Source organism: Diceros bicornis, chromosome 16 (genome assembly GCF_020826845.1).
Source record: "Diceros bicornis minor isolate mBicDic1 chromosome 16, mDicBic1.mat.cur, whole genome shotgun sequence".
In the NCBI taxonomy this organism is placed as follows: Eukaryota; Metazoa; Chordata; class Mammalia; order Perissodactyla; family Rhinocerotidae; genus Diceros; species Diceros bicornis.
In genome coordinates this window covers 50,587,168-50,607,977 of record NC_080755.1, presented here as the reverse complement: position 1 = coordinate 50,607,977, position 20,810 = coordinate 50,587,168, and the positions used below count along the sequence as shown (strand labels likewise).

Below are 20,810 nucleotides of genomic sequence, written 5' to 3'. Positions count from 1 at the left end.
GAACCAGATTAGCTAAGGTTAAAAATCCTAGCCCCACCACTTGCTGGCTGTGTGACCTTGGGTATGTTACTTAATTTCTCTGTGCCTCAGTTCTATAGAAAGGGGATAACAATAATACCTACTATATAGAGTTTTCATGATGATCAAATGAGTTAACACTTATAAAGGACTTAGAACAGTACCTGCCACCTAGAAAGAGCTCTGTAAATGTTTACCAAATAAATAACATTAATTATATGTCCTTACAAAGTACTTTATAGGCAGTATCTAGCTGATTCGTACCAACAGCTCTGTGAGGTAGATGCTTTATTAAGGAGGCTAATATGAGATAAAGGTATTCATAATTCCATTGACAGGGATCCAGGAGAAACGTAGGCTCTTCTTACCTTATGACAGCCTTCTTCCCCAGCCCCTGTGTCCTACAAGCCCGTCCTCTGCTGGGTTTGTGCAGTATGTCAAGCGGGGATCCTGAACAGCTGCTTCCAGAATGCCAGGCCCTTTACTCTCCACTCATCCTGCTGACACAGAGAGGAGCTGACAGGAGCCGGAATGTAATTACCCCGCAGGAGGTCAGCCAGGAAACTGAGGTCAGCATTTACTGGATCACCTCATGACTTTTACAAGGGAGGAGAGAGAGCTGGAAAGGGCACAGGGCAGCATCTCTAAATTCCAGCCACGTGCAGGTCTCGTCCTCCAGGCTCGCTTACAAAATTTTAAGTCCAAAGGCAAGATCATCTGGTCCAAACCTCTCATCCTGTAGACGTGAAGATGAGAACCTGGAAGGATGAAGGGACTTACCCAAAGTCTCACAGCTACATAGAAGCAGAGCCAAGAGCGTCCCCTGGGCAGAGCGTTTCCACTGTGTCCATGGTGATGGCTCCTGGCGGTTACTAGTCTGGGCGCTGGGCCAGGCGCATTAAAGACATCATCACTTTCACCCTCCTGTCAACCCTTTTAGGTGGATGTTGCAATCCTCATTTTATAGATGAGGAAATCCAGGTTATGTAGCTTACCCGAGACCCCACAGGTAGAAAGTGGCAGGGCTGAGATTTAAACATAAGTTTGCCTAATGCCCAAGCCCACAGGTGGGATCCATGTTTCAGTTTTTCTATTGGAAGCACGTAATAAAATCGGACCAGGCTACAGGTGCCAGTGTTGCCCGCTCTGTCCCCTAGAATAGATTTGCTTACAAATTTCCCTCACTCACCGGTTCACTCCTGTTCCACCGCAGGGCCACAGGTATGCATTTGCGGGTTGGGAGAGTCTCTTGCTATGACACGGTGACACCAGCTCTGTTGTAAATAAACGCCTGGAATAGAGCTGGATCCTGGGAGTGACTTTGAACCCTGAACCCCAACCTGAAATTGTGCAAAGCTGACTTTCAGACTGCACAAGACTTTAATTCTTGTAGTCTCTCCTACTGAATTCTGAGTAACAGTCACAGGGGAATTGAGTGCCATTCCTTGTGTCTTTCAGGGAACACTAGGTCTTCTCAAAGCTTAGGGGAAGACTGTTTATCTGGAAGGAAGTGGATGATCAGGAATCACCTAGCTTGCAGACTCGCAAGGCTGTCCTTATCCAAGGATTTTAATACTAGCTGGGGGCTCCCAAGCTTCCTAGGGGTGCAGGCTCAGAAGTGCTAAGGGTACTGAGGCACCCTTTGGAAGACAGTGTGGATGCGTCTTTGAGCTTCCTGCCTTCTGAGCATCCTTGTGCTCTGAGCTGGATGGACTTCAGTAAGAACTCCAAGAAAAGGAAGGAAAAAAACCCTCTGGGGGCTGACCCAGTGGTGTAGTGATTAAGTTCGCACGCTCCACTTTTGCGGCCCGGGGTTCGCAGTTTCGGATCCTGGGTGCAGGCCTACACATGCTTATCAAGCCATGCTGTGGCGGTGTCCCATATAAAGTAGAGGAGGATGGGCATGGATGTTACCCCAGGGACAATCTTCCTCAGCAAAAAGAGGAGGATTGGCAACAGATGTTAGCTCAGGGCTAATCTCCCTCACCAAAAAAAAAAAAAAAAATCCCACTCTGGAGGGAGTTCAGACGGGGGAGCATCCCAGGCTCAAAGAGGTCACTTAGGGCAGCTGAAGTGGGAATAGGACCTTGACCCCAGAAGAGCCTGACACGTGCTCCCCAGGCATGTGTGGGAGACTGAGCTAGAGGAGTGGGAGCAACACCTTTGGGCTCACGAGTCTACTCCTCCTTCATGCCAGGCTGCAGGGATACGGCTGAAACCCCCTGTGGTTTCCTGTGATTGTGCCTTTTAGAAACATTGCAAGCGCTTCATTAAGGAGCTAGTGGGATACAGGACTAGGGCAGTCACCTTACAAAGGAGCCGGAAGAATTTGTTCTTCATAAGATATACGGGTAAAAATTGTTTGCCAAAGTGCAAACCACATATTATGATCATGACTACTTTTTATTAATATTGGATTTCTTCCATTGGCAAGAACGTCTGTCTCCGTGACTAAGAAAAATCATCAGTTTCTAAAGCTGAATCAAGATGGCCCCAAACCCAGCAGCCACTCAGCGGGAGAAGGGGATCTTGGCCAGCGATCACCATCAGAACCATGTTTCATAACAGGCCTGCTGATCATTCCTAAACCCCCATGCTCAGACATGGACAGTAGTGCGGGAGACCAAGGACCTTCTGAAGCCAGATAAGGTCGTCTTGGACAGCAAAACTTTCGCGGGCTTACCTGGAGCCATTCACAGGCTGGCATCGTAGCTGCAGTTCAGTAGATTATTTTGTAATTCTCCACGTGCACCCCTCGGGCCTGGGCTTGGGGGTTCAAGATCTCATGATCATCTTTCGTTCCATTTCCCTGCTGTGTTACTGTGAAGCCAGGTGCCCTGCAATCGTAGGGGTATTTGTGGGGCATCATTGACAGAGGGTGCTTCACTCTGCTGAGTCAGAACTTGACTGGGCGTCTCGTCTCTTGGGGCAGGAGGAAATCCCTGAGGGGGGAAATGAGAGGTGAAACGTGCTGCCTGGCCCATGAAGGCAGAAGGTACAGAAAACTCCACGGTCATTCAGATCAACATTCAGCTCCGTTTCTTGCTCCCAAAAGTCGTAATTCAGAGTTGATACAAGCCTCAGAGGGAGAACTTGACACAACTTTTGATTTAGTGTCTGTGACGATGTTGAACCCCACAGGGCACAGCCTTGTCACGTTGGCAGTTAGCCACCTCTGATCACGCATAAATAGTAGGTACCTCTCTCGAAAGCTGGGGTCCAAAGATAAGTTTAGAGCCTCAGAGCACTCCCAGGGCAAGGATGAGATCTGCCACGTGCCTTCTCCTGGCTTGTGTTGCCCTCTGGGCAGAGGGTCCCCACGCAGGACCTCGTCCAGAAGGATGTGGGGGCAAATGCAGCATGCTTCAGAAAATTGCGGAGATTCATGGTTTCTGTGGGACTCCAGGATCCAGAGTTAATCCTCTGGGGGTAGCTCTGGCCCTCAGAAACGTGCCCTTCTCCACTGGATTTTGCATCCCTGAATCAGCTTCTTGGAAGGAAAAGACTAGAAAGACCATTTATCAAGCACTTAGTATGTTCCAGGGCCTGTGCTGGGCACCCATTGTATACTTCCTCACTTAATCCTCTCAGTCCTGAAAAAGAGTATTACTGTTCCCTTTCATCAGTGAGGAAACGGAAGGTCATAGCGTTCCGTTCTTTTTTGTTTGTTTGTTTTGTTTTGTGAGGAAGATCAGCCCTGAGCTAACATCCATGCTAATCCTCCTCTTTTTGCTGAGGAAGACCAGCTCTGAGCTAACATCTATTGCCAATCCTCCTCCTTTTTTGCCCCAAAGCCCCAGTAGATAGTTGTATGTCATAGTTGCACATCCTTCTAGTTGCTGTATGTGGGACATGGCCTCAGCATGGCCGGAGAAGTGGTGCGTCGGTGCGCGCCCAGGATCCGAACCCAGGCCGCCAGCAGCGGAGCGCGCGCACTTAACCACTAAGCCACGGGGACAGCCCCGAGCATTCCATTCTTACTGAAAGTCTCACAGATTCACAGTTACCTGACCTCAAGGAATGCGAAAATCATTCATTGGTGTGGTCCCTCTGGCTTCCCCTAAAATCCAAGAGAGAGAACAAGGAAGAAGCCTTTTATGACCCAGTCTCAGAAGTTACACTGTCTGTCACTTCTGTCATTTTCTGTTCATTAGAAACAAGTCTTTAAGTACAGCCCACAGTCAGAGTGTGGGAAATGAGTCTCCACCTTGTGAAGGTTTAAGTGTCAAAAAATTTGTGGACGTGTTTTAAAACCATCACAAGTCACTGTTTCCCACTAGTTCCCAAACACCTGAGCGTGCAGGTAACTGTAAGCCACATTCTTGGTACCAGCTCCAGGGCTGAGGTGTCCATAAGGGCAGGGACCGTGTCTTGGTCACCATTGTCACCTTAGAACCAAGCACAGGGCCTGGCACAGAGTAGGTCTCAAATAATTGACACAAAGTAATTAACAAATTGAAAGTCTGAAATGGCTAAGTTGCAGTAATTATGGTAATAATGAGTCTAATGATGATGTCTAAGCAATCTGGACCCCATCCAGGTTCACCCACTAACTAGCTGAGTGACCTCATTCAAGCTGTTTTCAGTAGAAGGCCTCTGGGTGTAGAAACAGGATCTCTACAGTCCCTTTGGGCTCTAACTGGCTCAGATAAAGAGGAATTACCGTGAAACAGCTTTGCAGCCTCTGCAAACGACACAAGTGCAAAGAATCTCCCGGCACTGGAGCCATTGCTTCCTGACTGAGGTTCCTCTTCTCTTTGCAGATTGCCCTGCTCCCCAACAGTGCTGCCGGCCTGGGCAAGTACATCACTGGTGACAAGGTGCTGGCTTCAAACGCCTACCTTCCAGGACCCCCTGGCCTGCCTGGGGGCCAGGGCCCTCCCGGTGAGTGTGGAGAAGGGCAGAGAAGGGTGATAGAGTCCCCAGCCAGGGATTGCTGAGAGCTTACGTTTAGTGGGGGATGGATGGACTTCTTTAGCTTCTGTGGATGAGAACAGAAGCAGGAGTCCATGGAGCCCCCTCACCTGTACGACGAGAGGGCCTTGGGAAATTGAGTTCTGAAGTCTGAGAAACCCTCATAACCCAACAGTAAGTTGGGAGAAAAAGGCCATTGTCCTGGGTTTGGATAAGATTCTTTTTTTTTTTTTTTGGTGAGGAAGATTCTCCCTAAGCTAACATCTGTGCCAGTCTGCCTCTATTTTGTATGTGGGATGCCTCCACAGCATGGCTGGTGAGTGGAGTAGGTCCGCACCCAGGATCCAAACCCGCAAACCCTGGCCGCCTAAGCGGAGCGCGCGGAACTTTGACCACTCGGCCGCGGGGCTGGCCCCCTAGATAAGATTCTTAAAGATCATTTTAAGTTACAGAGAAACAAAATGAAAATTATTTTTTAACGTTAACATTTACAAAAATAGAATGATATAATGAATTCCTATGGGCTCATCACCTGGCTCTGACAACTTATGGCCAGGCCCGTTTCCACTATTCCTCAGTCTTCTTTCCTCCTTCCCCTGTTATTTGTCGACACATTTAGATCAATATTTATTCTTATATCTATCTATATATTTTTCTTTGTAAGTCAACCTTATTGAGATACAATAAAATGTACCCATTTAAATTATAGTTCAATGACTTTTGACAAATGTATACACCCTATATCACGCACTTACTAGCCACTACCCTGTATCTATATATCAAGATATAGACCATTTCTATCTCTTGTGCCCATTTGCAATCTATTCCCCCAACCCCAGCTTTAGGCAATCTACTTTCTATCACTGCAGTTTTGTCTGTTCTAGAACTTCAGAGCAATGAATCTCATAGTGTGTATTCTTTTTGTCTGGCTCCTTTAATTCAGCCTACTGTTTTGGAGATTCACCCTTATTACTTTGAAGAAAATCCCAAATGTCCTATCATTCCATCAAGAAATATGCGATAAGAACTTTAAAAAATAATTACAAGATGTTTTGTATTTTGAGTCCCTCCATAAATGGATAAATCAGTAGATTTTTTTCACACTAGTAAAGGAAATGATATTAGTGTTAGTAAATGATTCTAAAGCATGGATTGTCTTATTCTCGATTATCATTGCTTAGCTAGCAGTGTGCTAAGTGCTGTGAATGACCTGCTGACATTCTAATCAGGAAGACAAGACACGGAGAGTGAAAGCAAATAGAATAAAACAGTATCTGTCTGGCCCAAGTAAGCACATAGGTGCTTCCTGCTGTGGGAGCTTAAAGAGGAGAGATCACTGTAGCCTGCCGGGGTTGGGGACTTGGGGTTTGAGCTGGACAGGAAAGACTGGTAGGACTTGTCCAAGCTGGAAGGACATGGGCAGATTTTAGGTTGGAAGGCCAGTAAGAATAAAGCGTCAAAATTCTTCCCAAGACTGTGTGTTTTCTTCTCCGCTTGTGTCTTCATCTCCTGGTTTCCATCAAACACAGGTGGCCTGGGTCTCAGTCTGTACAGAGAACAGGAACTGGTTCAGGACAAGAGGTTGATCCTCTTGCTCATTCCCTTGGCCTGAGCTACTCTGGGTCATGGTGGAGTTTTCACCAGCAGATGCCACGCACAGGCAGCCTCTTGCTGCTGCTAAGTAGACTGGGGTCTCTCCTTCCAAATTGATTCCTAGCACAGTGTTCTCCACCCTTCTCTGAGAGAATGCTCTTGCTCTGCTTCCCTGGAGGAACTTCATCTCAGGCCAGTCCCCATATCACTCCAACAAGGACAAACTGGAAACAGGGAGCCATTGGCTGTCTTTCTTCTTAATGCATGGCTTGCTGGCTTTCCTTCCAGTTCTGCCGTCTGATTCCTAACGTGGTTTAAGCTGTCCAGGGTCCTTGATGGAGCAGGGCGTGATGGAGGATTAGCTTTGGCAATGGACTGTGCCCTTGCTTTCTCCTCCAGTCCTGTTCCCTTCTCCCTCCTTACCCTTAGCATCAAAGTTTGTGATGCCCTCCACTGAGGTACGCTAGGACAGCTAAAGAGAGAATAAGGTTTCTCTTACTGTTAACAAAAATTCCAGTCCTGAGGCCTGTGACGGATCACAGACTAGGGCACCAATACTGGAAGCTATGCTGGGTGGGAATCCTTTGGTTTTGGGGGTGAGGGAGTGGCTCTCTGGCCCCCACTGTTATAAATAAGGTGCTGAAATTTGCACTTAAAAGCCTCACATGTTAAAGGCACTTGACATACAGTGATCTCTGAAGTTCATTGATTGTGTAAATGAAGGTAAGGTATTCTCTCTGACCTGTCCTTGTGCTATTGGAGGTGAAGTATTTAGTTATAGGAGGAGTCTGGTCCCCTTCCCACATAAACTCTTTCAGGATGTACCTGGAACCAGCATTAAGAGTAGGGCTGTGAGACATGTTTGGATGGAACATTAACTTCCCTTCTTTTTTTAGCCTAATTGTTCTGTGAGCTAGAAGAGACTTCTCCAAATATGAAAACTCTGAAGTCTTTGTTTCTTTGTTTTGTTTTGTTTTCTGGTGAAAACAAAGTCATTCCATCCTATCACTGTGCTCTGCCAATAGTAGGAACTAGATATGATCAAAAAGTACTGGCTGTATGCATTTGAAAGAGACATCACTGAGAAATAATTATGGCGCAGCCATCAGCCCAACCTCTTCAATGCAGTCGTTTGACATGAGACATTTACTAAGCAGCCTACTGTGTTGCTGGGACTCTCTGAGAGAGTGCTGCCAATTAAAACACAACCCATGCCCTCAAAGAGTTGGCAGGCTAAAACAGGCTAAAACCAATGCCTTTCCATATGCAAATAATAAAGTTGGACCCTACCTTACACCATATACAAAAATCAACTCAATGGGGCTGGCCCCTAGGCCTAGTGGTGAAGTTCAGCATGCTGTGCTTTGGCGGCCCAGGTTTGGTTCCCGGGCACTGACTTACACCACTTGTTGGCAGCCATGCTGTGGCAGCGACCCACATACAAAATAGAGGAAGATTGGCACAGATGTTAGCTCAGGGCAAATCTTGCTCAGGGAAGAGAATAAAATCAACTCAGATGGATTAAAGACCTAAATGTAAAACCTGAAACTATAAAACATCTAGGAGAAAACATTCATGACATGGGATTTGGCATTGATTTCTTGGATATGACACAAAAAGCACAAGTGACAAAAGTAAAAATGGACAAATATGATTGTATCAAACTTAAAAACTTTTGTACATCAAAGGATACAATCAGCAGAGTGAAAGGCACTCTATAGAATGGGAGAAAATATTTGCAAATCATATATCTGATAAGGGGCTAATACCCAGAATATAAAAAGAACTCCTCTAATTCAACAAAAAATCAATCTGATTTAAAAATGAGCAAAAGACTTGAATAGACATTTCTCCAAAGATGATATACAAATGGCTAATAAGCACATGAAAAGATGCTCACCATCACTAATCATAGAGAAATGCAAATCAAAACAAGACATCACTTCACACCCATTAGGCTGGCCACTATCAAAAAACAGAAGATAACGAGTGTTGGTGAGGATGTGAAGAAATTGGAATCTTTATGTACTGTTGGTGGGAATATAAAATTGTGCTGCCACGATGGAATACAGTATGGAGGTTCCTCAAAAAATTAAAAACAGAACTACCATATGATCCAGCAGTCCCACTTCTGGGTATATATCAAAAGAATTAAAAGCAGAATCTTGAAGAGATGTTTGTATACCTATATTCATAGCATCACTGTTCACAATAGCCAAGAGGTGGAAGCAACCTGTGTCCATCAATAGATGAATGGATAAACAAAACACGGTGTATGCATGCAATGGAATGTTATTCAGCCTTAAAAAGAAAGAAATCCTGTCACATCCTATAACATGGATGAACCTTCAGGACATTATGCTAAGTGAAATAAGCCAGTCACAAAAAGACAAAGGCCATATGATTCTACTTATATGAGGTATTTAAAGTAGTCAGATTCATAGATACAGAATGGTGGTTGCCGGGGGAGGGGGAAATGAGGAGCTGTTGTTCGATAGGTATAGAGTTTCTGTTTTGCACGATGAAAAAGTTCAGAGATCTGTTGCACAACAATGTGAACTAGTAAACTGTACATTTAAAAATGGGTAAGATGCTAACTTTTATGTTACATGTTGTTTACTGCAATTTTTAAAAAAATACTCCCAAGTGCCCACTCCCTTCTCCCTCATCCCCATCACTGATGTTCAAGGCCTAATGCCAAGGTGAACACGCCGGAGTCTGCACCAAGGTGCCAACCCCCTGCTTAGCAGCCACAACCCCTGTGGAGCCAGGAGGTATTCCCTCCAGTGTAGCAGGTAGGTACAGAAGTCAAGGGGATACCCCAACCCCCCTGCAAGTCCACCCCAAGCCAAAGTGGCTGTTTACAACTCTCCGTGTCTGTGGTTAAAGGTAGATGAGACCTATCAGTCTCTTCCCCATCAACCCCCATGATGGGTGGTATGACCAAATTCTGGCACACATACAAACGATTATTATCAAGCAGGCACAAAAGCAGTCGTATAGCTTGTCCTTAAACTCAATATACTCTCTGTGCTCTGTTGATTTAGGCCGCTGAAAAGAATTTTAAAAATTATTGTAAAAACCCTTAATGTCTACAGGGACCAGGCAGGTAGCATAGAGGAATGAAGGGAGCTGGGCGTGAGCAATAGGGAGTAAGGAGAATTGAACTAAACCCTAGAGCACGTGGCCCCATTTAAAGGGCAGCCCTCCATAAAGCTCCAGCTCCCTTGGCACAATGGGAGGATAGTGGTCCAGGTTTTAGTTCTTCCTGTTTTTAAACAGAAGCCAGAAACCCAGATTTTTATATGACATCTCCCTATGTTTCAATTTTAGGAAATTCAGAGCATAGTAGTATACATAAACAGGGTACATATACTTGTAGAGTATGTGTGTATTTGTTGTATATATGTTTGTGTACATAGAGAGATCTGTATGTACATGTATACCTCTATACATCTATCTATATACAGATATATCCATATACACATACACACACACATTATACTGTATGTATAGTATAATGGTGCACAATGAAGTAAGCTGTTAATTCTCTTGTAGAGAAGGGAGTGTCAAGACGTTTTTGGAGAAATGTGGTCTATGGTGATTATATGAATAATAATCTAGAATAATCTAGGCTGGGTGGTGCGCCGTAGCGGGGTTTATTCAGAAAGAATGGGGCCTGAGAGGTGATTAGGAAGGGAGGCAGTGGGGAAAAACAATGCCCAGAGAGGAAGCAACAACAACCTAGTATACCACTACAGCAGAAGAGTTTGATCTTTGTTCTGTATGCAGACGGGGCCACTGCCGGCTTTCCTACTTCTTTTCCTCAGACTCCAATTACATGTATGTCAGACTATTTGATGTTGTCCTGCCTCTCTTGGATGCTCAGTTTTGCGTTTTCTTTTCTTCTTTGTTTCTCTGTGTTTCATTTTGGATAACTTCTGTTGACTTACCTTTAAGTTCACTGATTATATCCTTAGCTATGACCAGTCTGCTGCTAAGCCTATCAAAGAAGTTTTTCATCTCTGATAATTATGCTTTTTAGTTCCAGCATTTCCATTTGACTTTTTTTTCCTCTAGTTTCCGTCTCTCTGCTGAAATTCCCCATCTGTGCAAGCAAGCTGTCTTTTCCACTAGCACCTTTGACATATTAATCACTGTTAATTTAAAGTCCCTGTATGATAATCCTAACATCTGGGTCACCTCTGAGTCTGATTTTGTTGACTGTTCTATCTCTTGACAATGGGGGTTGGTTGTTTTGCGTGTGTGTGTTTTAATTGTTTTGGCTTTTTTTTTTTTTTTTTGCTTTTTTTCTGTGCCCCAAAATTTTTGATTCAATGCCAGATATCATTTGTAAAGGAAAAGTAGAGACTGAGGTACATAGTAATTACTCCTGGAGATGGGTATCCTCTTCTTTTGTCAGGCCATTAACAGGGAGAAATGAGTCAATCTAATGAATAACTGAGCTGGGTTTGGGTTTATTGTTACTGTCTTTACCTCCAGTGTTCCACAGTCTTCAAATTTTCAAATTCCTCCAATGGTAGGATACTGTTACTACATGCTTAGTAGGGGCCTAGGATGCTGATGGGTTTTTCTCAGTGGTTCTCAGCTTTCGGCAGCCCCTACACATCTGCACTTCAGAGGGGTTCTCTCTCCACATTCTTGCTCTTCCCCCAGTGGCAGACTGCTGTTCCTTCTTACTCTGTGGTAGAGTTGGGGGGGGTAGGGGAATTTTCAGTTCTCTGGTGCAGCTGCAGTCTTCAGCATGACCTGTGCATCTGGGCCTTGGGGTGAGATCTTCTCCCTGCTGTGGCAGCCCAACTCTGCCTTGAGTCTGTGGCAAATGTTGAACAGGAGCGAGTTTCCTACTTCTCCCCATAGTAGTAGCTATTTGGGTCCTGCAGGAGAGTTTGCTGCCCCACCTCAGTGGCTTTTGCCCCAAAGGGTTGAAAGTAGGAAAGTTATGCAATAAGACTTGTTTTAGAAATAATATTCACATAGAAGTGTAGGAACAGGTGAGGGGCGAACAAGAATGGTGGGAAACGGAGGGAATGGTGAAGAGGCAAACAAGAATGGTGGGAAACGGAGGGACTGACCTCAAGAAAGAGTTGAGGTCAATAAAAGGAAGGCCTAACAGAATGTTTTTTTAGTGCTTGCAAGTGTGAGATGCTGTGCCAAGTGGTGTGCCTGTATTTAAACTCTCATTTGATACTCACAACCACTTGATAAGTTAGATTTTTATTAGCCCGGATCATAGATGAGAAACTAAGATTCAAAGAGGTCAGGCAGCTTGTCCAAGATTCAAACTTAGGTCTCTCTGTTGCTGAAACCTGTACTCTCAACGACTGTCCAGCTATATTAACTACCACCTTCCTGTGATCGAGGGGATACAGAGAGGCAGACAGTTATGAGATGTTAAAGAGGTAAACTGTATAGAACTGGTCACTGATTGGATAAGGAGGTTGTGGAAATAGGGAAATCTGTAGGAAGACTTGCAAGGTTCTGGACTGAGTGGGTGGCTGACTGGTGGTCCTTGAAAAGAAAGGGGGATGGGGATGTCAACTTTTGATCATGTTAAGTTTAAAATGCCTCTGGGGCATTTTGGAGATATCAGAGGGCAAAGGGCAGAGTGCAAAGAGAAATGGGTACAAGGGGCTCGCAGACTCTCTTGTCAGCCGGAGCCCCTTGTCCTCCTCACAGATGTGGCTCTAATGAGGTGTTCTTTGATTACAGGCTCACCAGGACCAAAGGGCAGCCCAGGCTTTCCAGGTGTGCCAGGGCCTCCTGGACAGCCCGGCCCACGGGGCTCAATGGGACCCATGGGCCCATCTCCTGATCTGTCCCACGTTAAGCAAGGCCGGAGGGGCCCCGTGGTCAGTATTTTATCAGAGATCCGCTTACTGTTGCTGGGGAAAGCATGTTCTCATGCCATGCTTTTTCCTTCTCTTAAACTGGATCCCTTTGTCTTGTAGGGTCCACCAGGTGCACCAGGAAGAGATGGTTCTAAGGTGAGTCTTAAGAGTGGTCCTTCAAAGCCTGAGGCTGCCCAGTTTTGACCTATTGTGCAGGCATCAGGGAAGCTAAAACACTGTTTACTGTCCCCATCTTGCATGTGGCAAAATTGAGACACAGATACACTTTTTCCCCAAAGCTGGGAAGAAAATCTAAAAAGCAATTTACTTAAAATATGAAACAACTGTAATAACAAAAACAACCAAAGCCACTCCTAAGAAAGATTACCCTATAAATTTTAAACAAGCCTCCGTGTTGTAATAGTAGTATGTGTTTTTCTCTTTAGCCGGTGTTCTTTTGTAGGGCTATTCTGTGTGTGTCCCCATTTCTTTGATATATTTAAGTCAAGAACAGGAGAAGCTCCATTCTGTGCAAGTGGGAGGTTTCATTTCGAGAGCTGCGTGCTACCTGCATCATAAAGAAGTCAGTGTGAGTTACTTTAGAAAGCTTCTAAGTTATTCCACACGCTGCCTGGAAATACACACATTCCTCCTGTCAGATCTGGTTTGAAAATATGCGGCCTTGGGGAAAATCGGAATGAGAGACACTTGACCCAAGCAGATCTGTTCAAATAAGTGGTCCTGTGAGTCCAGCTTCAAGCTTACATTTGTTTTCAATAGAAAATATTTATTGTTTCATGCAGGGAGACAGTTATGGGGGGTGTCTAAATACAGGCTGTGGTGGTGGCATCCACATGGTCCGGAAAGCTAACCCTGACTTTTCTGCTTTCAGGGGGAGAGAGGAGCACCTGGACCCAGAGGGTCTCCAGTAAGTAGCACTATCTGAACTGCTTCCCCAGTGGGGATGTTCTCAGGGATACAGCTCTGATGAGCAGCCTGTAAGTTGGTCTTATTAGCAAAAGCCGGCCCCTTCCAGCTGTCACTCAGCCTGCCCAAACAGGAGGTGGTGATTAGGAGGAGAGTCACAGAGACCGTTAGCAGCTCATGGGGATTTATTTTGAAAATTCATTTTCTGTTGTTTTTTCTTTTATCGTGGCTAATCTTTATTTGGAATGTCTTCTCCTAAGATTCAAAACCCTAGTATGCCGTGAGTCTGTTTCCAGGTATGTCATAAAACATCTGAAAGGACTAGAAAAGAAATCTGTGGGATTAAGTCATAAATCTGAATGTTTCAGAATTTAGCCACTGCTATAATCCTAGCGGGTCAGATGACCATCCCCTGCAGAAAGGGCAGAGACATACAAGGCCGCTTGGGACCACTGAGAAGAAATTAGCTAGATGTATGTGTGGTGTCTGGGAGATTAAAAATGAAAGTTAGTAGTATTCAAAAGCACAGAAAATTCAAGCAGCTCCCTTGCTTTTGAAGAGGTCAGTGTAATTTCTGAAGAATGGCAAAGAGCCTTGGCCTTGGAGGTGGGAGGTCTGGGTTCCCATCTCAACTCTTCTACCTGTTGGCTCTCTAATTGTGGCCATGCCACTTAGCATTTTTGGGCAGTGCCTGTGCAGTGCCGAGTGGAATCTGATCTGCCACACTCAGGTGGTTATTGTAAGGGTCAAATGATGTCAAAATACTGTACATCACTAAGTGCTTTGCAAATGTGAGCTGCTGTTTCTAAGGTGGTAGCCGCGGCAGCAAAAGTTGGGGGGGAGCTGGGGGGGTGATCAAGATTTGACTACAGGCTACCAACCAGCCCAGAAGATGCATGCTCACACATTATATTACCGTGCCCCACACAGCACTGCCTAGAAATTAAGGCTTAATAAATACTGCATAATGATAAAACGTGTTCAATCAACAGAAAAATTAGGTAGCCTTTGCTCGGACCTTTCCTGGTCAATGAGGAATGGATGACTTGACAGCATACTTTCAACTACCTTTAGGTTGCAGTTATAGTCAACCATGCTTATAAACACTTTAATAATTTCATTTAAAAAATATAACATTGTGAGCATTTTTTGTGCTCTAAGCCCTTTACAGGTATTAACTCACTTAAATCCTCAGCTATGAACCTTATGAACTTGATGAAATTGAAGCTATTATATCCCCATTTTACAGAATGGGAACCAAAACCCAAAGGAATTCAGTAACTTGCCCAAGACCACACAGCTAGTAAGTGGCAGAGCTGAGATTCAAACCCAACAGAACCCCACCCTCTTAACAACTACTCTACGGCCTTCATGAGTATTTTCCAGGTTTCTTTGGAAAGGAACCTTAGGAGGGTCATTCTTATATTCTTTCATCCTACCAGATTTGATATAGCCTAGAGTTAGGAGGAAAGAGAGGTGAATATGTCACTGAAGCTCATATGGGAGTTGAGGGAATTAGAAGGCAGTCTTAAGCATCCCCCAGGCTACTATAGTAGTCCCTGTGTTTGCTCCATTTGGGACACAGAATTATTAACTAAATAGTTGCCAGCAAGCTGCGCAACTAGCAAATCATGAAACCCGTGGAAGCCATCACTTAGCAAAGGGTTGAGTCTGTGGTGTCTTGGCTTTGATTCCTCTTATGTGCACAGGGACCCCCTGGTTCTTTCGACTTCCTGCTGCTTATACTGGCTGACATCCGCAATGACATCGCAGAGCTGCAGGAAAAGGTGTTAGGGCACCGGACTCAGGAGTTCCCTTCACGTCAGGAATTTTCCAGCTATCCAGAAACCATGGACTTTGCCTCTGGAGATGACTACCCGAAAAGAACTGAGACAAGAGACTTGGGAGCCCCCGGAGACTTTTCTCCTTAGCGCACCCCAACATCTTCATGCCAAAGGAAGAGGAGAGAACAGTGTTTTCACGGGCAGTTAAATCATCTAAAGAAAAAAACAAACACCACTGGAGACCTAGAAAAGATACATTTTTATTTTCTTTACTCTTTTCCTGCCTTCTCCCTACTTCTCTTCTTCCAAATACTATCATCAGAGTCCCCTGCCAGACCCACTGAGGACATGAGGGAGTAAAAGATGGATTCGCATGCTTCCCGCTGAGAGCCAGTTGGGGTGGTCTACGTTGGAACTTTTCTTTTACTTCGTTTTTTTTCAGGAACTTCTGGATTTCTGAATTAAGTACTCTCACAGTGTCTTAAAATTTGGCAGAATATCAAAAAGGGAAAAATGGCAAGGGGAGCTTTAAGAAAATGTGAGTTTACTTACAAAAAAAAAATAGATATGTGTCCAAATTAGACTGTTAACTCCTCAGTATCAACATTAAGCCTCTTCAGTTAAAAGGGGGAGATGATGTATATTTACTTTGGTGGATAATTCTTTTTCCTTGCCAATATAATAGATTTTAAATATTCTATCCTCTTGTCCAACCTTGTTTCCCAATTTTGATTAAAGAGAGAAGAAGGGGTGGAGATTAGAGAAGACGGAGGAATATTACAGTCATATATTTCTGTCATATGGGTTGCCACATTTTAAAATTCAAATACGCCTATTAAGGGTTCATGCCGTGCTTATCTATAAGGAAAGTTATTGTAGCTGTAGGAATAAATCCTCTTTTCAAAACAAAATAAATGTATACGGTGCCCTGATTCACATTAGAACAATGGGCTCCTGGTTTGCCAGGACATTTTAAAGGTGTTTGATCAAATGAGGCAACTTGCTTAGTAAATCACAGATTATTTTTTAAATAAGGGTGGCTGACCCTTAGGGAGAGGTGCAGAATTCCCTGGCTGTGCCACGTGTCCAGAAGGTGCCATTAGGCTGTGATACAGGTTGAACTTATGGACAGTGGAGCTCAGGGCTGGAAGGAGGTTGCTGGCTTGGGTTGTTGGTGGGCCAGGAAGGAGAACCTTGAACAGAGACCCCATTGAATCAGCAGAGGCAGGTAAATTTGCTCCTTGTCTGGGGCCAGCCAAGCTTGCCAACATAGAGAATAATACACTATTGAAAGTTCTCTTGGATAGGGAGGGAAAAAACAACAGTTTTCCTTGTTTGGCAGAAATTTCCTTCCCACTATTCCCATTTCTCCTTAGTTTTCCATAATTTAGTCCAAGTTCTAGTTCTTGCAGACCTCCTCCTGAATTTCCTTTCCTCAGCAAATGTGGGAAGCAATTGGGAAAGGGGTATCTTTCCAGACTTCCCACTGAGCTAGTGTTTGCTCACACACCTCTGGGTCCCAGAGGGAAGCATGTTCCAGAAAAAGCTTTCTCTGGAAAGAGATAGACACAGGAGCAAGAGTGAGAGTGAGTGCTCAAGAGACCAGCAGGAGCGTCTGCTCCTTTGTAATATTGTTGGGGAAGCTCTTGGTTTTAATGGGCAGCTTCCAGGTTTCTTCAAGTCCACTTGCTCATTTGACATCAGAACAGCTTTCCATCTGCCTGTTCAGGGACCTTCGCCCTTGTCTCAAGCCTCACAAATGATGGTTGTCACAACTCCTGTTTGTTCATGTTGGGGTTCCCATTTCCCATCCTGCAATTTCCCCCTATATTTCTGGAAGGTTTGTGTTTAGTTTTATTTTTCCATCTCCTTTTAGCCTACATCATTTAACTCACCTCCTGGGAAAGCTTGTTTAAAGAGAACCACTGTTGGGTGTGTATGCCACTTTCAGTCTGCTTTCTTCAGAACGACAGGAAGAGCTTCTGTTTGTGAATCTCAAGTGACAACAGCTTTCCCTTCCCTCGTTCCCATCAGGTTATAAATGCAGGACTCCGTGCAGTCAGGCAGTAGCCGTTTTTTTCCAACACTGTACCCCACTATTTCTTCCTGATGCAAAATCCCATGTGATTGTCCACCAAAATGTTAAGGCTGAAAGCAAACACATTCTTAATGCTGGTTTTCTAGCATCCTGACTGCCCCTTCAATCTCTCCAGAATCCAATCTCCACAGCAGAAGGCCTTGCCGTCCACGGCTTCACAAAGAGATGAACTGAGCAGCTGTCGATTCCCATCTGGAATATATTTAATGTTTGCCTGCTTGTGGAACGCAGTATTTAAAGGGTGTGGATGGATGAATGCTGAAAAAAAAAAATTATGCACAGGCTTTATGAGAAATGATCTGTCTTTGATTTTTTTTTTTAAATGAAGAATTTTATTACCTTTTTTGTTAACAGTGAACTGTATTTAGAAATATAATCATCATCTTTATTGTCAAATGCTCATAAAATGCAACCAAGCGGCATGTTTGGCCAGAGGCTAGGATAATATATTAACAGAATGAATTAAAGGTAGTGATATCTGAGATTTCTGAGACTATTCTAGATATTTGCCAGTAAGACACACAACAACTTGTATTTTATCATCTCAGTCTGCTGAATCAGGTCAATTTATAAAATAATTATTCATCAGATTTTCAAAACTTAGACTATACCATGGGACTAAATATGTACTCTGTATGCCCAAATTATATTTTTCAAAGATAAGACATAATAAGGCGTTGTTATTGCTAATGTATGTTTTAGTTATGGATAAAAAAACTGAAGCTTTACTGCCTAAACAGAACTGCTCCAAACCTAATGGAAAAGCCATGTTGGGGGGTGAAATTTGCCACAGTTTTGTAAAGCCACTTCATGTTTCATGGGAAAAAAAGATCTTTGTACACCTCCTCAACCCTTTAGCAGAAACGTTGTCTTTAATTTTTTTGCACTCTCATATCTAGAACTTAGATCAGGACTTAATAGATTGCTTCTGTTTTGGGAAAGCAATGGGAATAAAAATCAGCTATTGAACATAGTGCAAGGAGGGCATACATTTTAATTTAGGAAAACCCCTCTCCCTTTCCATTCCAGAGGGAGAAATTCTAAGCTTTACTATGCCAAAGGCTGCGGAGGTATAAAGGGAGTGCTGTCTTCTCTCTTCTGAACTAATTTCAACACCTGCCACAGAATGAATTGACCAACTGATGTCATTTCTACTGTATAAACTCAGACAAGTGTGTCCACAGCCAAGCAGGTAAATACTAGCTGCACACTGGCGTGGGGGGAGAGGATTACCCCACCAAACACCAGGTGAAGGGCACCCTGGTTCTGGTCATGCTCCCTTTCTGGGGTTCATAACTACTGTTGGCCTTGTGAGCCCTGTTTCCAGGCATGCGGGGCAAGATACTCGCCATGGCTAGGTGCCACACGTCTCCTTGGGTTGACAGCAGATCCCTCATCATACTTTGGTGTCACCTCTTCCCTCTCCCCCCAACACTGGCCCATCACAGGGAGAAGCAGCAGCCTCATTGTCTCTCAGGAAGAGAACCTTCCTGAAAAGGAAATTGATTTGCAGGAATCTGGGCCAAACAACTAGTAGAACAGAGCCATCTAAAATTATTAATAATGAATTCAGGGAAATAGATGAAATTTTTCCTGGCACAGCCTGTATGTTTCACAACAAATCAAAAAATAATTTTCCATTTGAGAAAAAAAAACCATGACCGTAATTGTTAAAGCATCAAATGTTGAACTTCACATGCTCCTTCAAAAACTGTTACTGCTTTAGGGATTCATAGAAAAAAGATCCTTTTACACATTCCCCAGGGACCTCGGTATTTTTAATTAGCTCCCCAAAGCATGTGCCCTGGGGAACTTCATATGTGTCATGGCTCTGTTTTTATTTCCCGGTGACTAGTCATATACTTCAGTAGTTACGTTCATTATTTATAACAGGTCCATGTAACAGTTGAGCTAGTATTCAAATAGTTATGGATGTGATATCATGAAGTACTTTTGATAAGATTATATATGCTAAATAACAAAGTTATTTTTCTTATGTGGTTGTACTGTGTTTTGTCCTGACCCCCAGTCCAGTGGCACAAGTTATCTTTTCACAAGATGAATTTAAGGAGATGGAGAGAGAATTTCTCTTAAGAACCGGAATGTGCGTTGTGGGTAGGCCACCTCTGGGGATCTGAGTGTAGTCCCAACATTTGAGTCTGAGACAAGGTCTGAAGGCCCAGGTCCCACTGAATATGAGTCTCAGAGGCCCATGTCCCCAGCTAGGGGGATCCTCTGGGACCCCCAGCGTGGGATTTTCAAACCAAGAACACTCAGGATCACTGGAGATGCCTTAGGAACTCACAAAGGGGAGACCTGTGAGGGTTCTGCCCCCTACTTCCACTGCACCACGAGCAACTCAATTTTCAATTGGTTTTGGATTAGAATCAACATAAGGTTTCCTTTGGAAACCTCCTTTGGAGGGGAAAAAAAAGTTGACTACCTAGAAAAGTTAGAGTTGGGGGAGGAAGCCCCATAGAAGCTGAAGTCCTCTGTGTGAACATAAGAGGAAGGGAATTTTCATCACTTGGGCCATACGGGAGGCAGAGTCACATAATAAAAAGGAGATTATTTCTGAGAGATTTTTTGCACTCTTTAGCAGAGTGCCTTTAGCGTGTTGAGGTTAACCTATATTTATACATCCCACTTTCCTTTAGCAAATATTTATCACATGCTTGTTGTAAGCTGCACAATGTGCTATGCACTGCAGACACACAAAAAATCATAATCCCCATCCTCCTGGGGATTTTTGGCAAAACAGACAGGGATCCTTCCAGGCAAAATACATTAATCACATAAATATGCAATTACAAACTGTGATAAGTGCTATGAAGGAAAAGTGCTGCAGGAGCCAATGGCAGCTCATGCCAGGAGGAACCACCCTTCCCTCCCCGAGTGCTCCTTCCCAAAGTCACACCCACGCAAAGCTCCCAGCAGCGGTCGCCCCAGAGCCACAGGAGACCTCTGGCCCTCGGAGGGAAAAGCTTCACGAATCCCCTGGGTGACACAGCAGTCGATGGAAATCTGGGAAGCCACTTCATATGTAGTTTTTCCAGCCTTCTTAATTTAAAAAGCAGCTTAATGAACCAAAAGCTGGTTTACTCCAGCTGTGATTGAGTGATGAACACTCCTCATGGCCTCTGGATGTCCCATTTGTGCGATTGGCTGGTGACCTCATGTCCTCTGGTCTTGATCCCCAGCAGAATTTGAGGCTGGTTTCTTCTCAACCAGGACGCTGAAGTTGTAGATAAAGCTCACTGTGCTTTTGAAACACACATCTAGATACAAGGTTACAGGGTGACCAAGTGGGAACCTGCACTCGGCCGCCGTGGGGTCCGTGAGGAAAAGGTAACTCTGCGAGGGTATGTGGGGACAGCTGCAGTTGATTGCTAGGTTCTGGGGAACTAGGAGAGATGTGAGGATGAGGGGTGTGTTCGTTTCCTTGGACTGCCATAGCAAAGTAGCACAACTGGGGGGCTTAAACAGCGGAAATTTATTTTCTCACAGTTCTGGAAGTCCGAGAGATGTCAACAGGGTTAGTCCCATGCCCCTCCAGTTTCAGGTGGTTGCTGGCAATCCTTGGTGCTACTTGCTTCTGGAGTCACATGCCGCCTTACCTTCCTG

General features: G+C 44.4%; 1 protein-coding gene across 1 annotated transcript in view; it reads left to right on the top strand.

Annotated features, from left to right (window-relative positions):
* The window catches only part of CCBE1 (collagen and calcium binding EGF domains 1), a 232,863-nt gene extending 216,537 nt beyond the window's left edge, over nt 1–16,326 (top strand). The window contains exons 7-11 of the mRNA XM_058557242.1: nt 4,782–4,902; nt 12,259–12,398; nt 12,498–12,533; nt 13,270–13,305; nt 15,014–16,326. Coding sequence (XP_058413225.1) covers nt 4,782–4,902; nt 12,259–12,398; nt 12,498–12,533; nt 13,270–13,305; nt 15,014–15,235 — 555 coding nt within the window. The 3' untranslated portion in view covers nt 15,236–16,326. The remainder of the gene's footprint in view (nt 1–4,781; nt 4,903–12,258; nt 12,399–12,497; nt 12,534–13,269; nt 13,306–15,013) is intronic.
* Nucleotides 16,327–20,810: the final 4,484 nt, after the last annotated feature.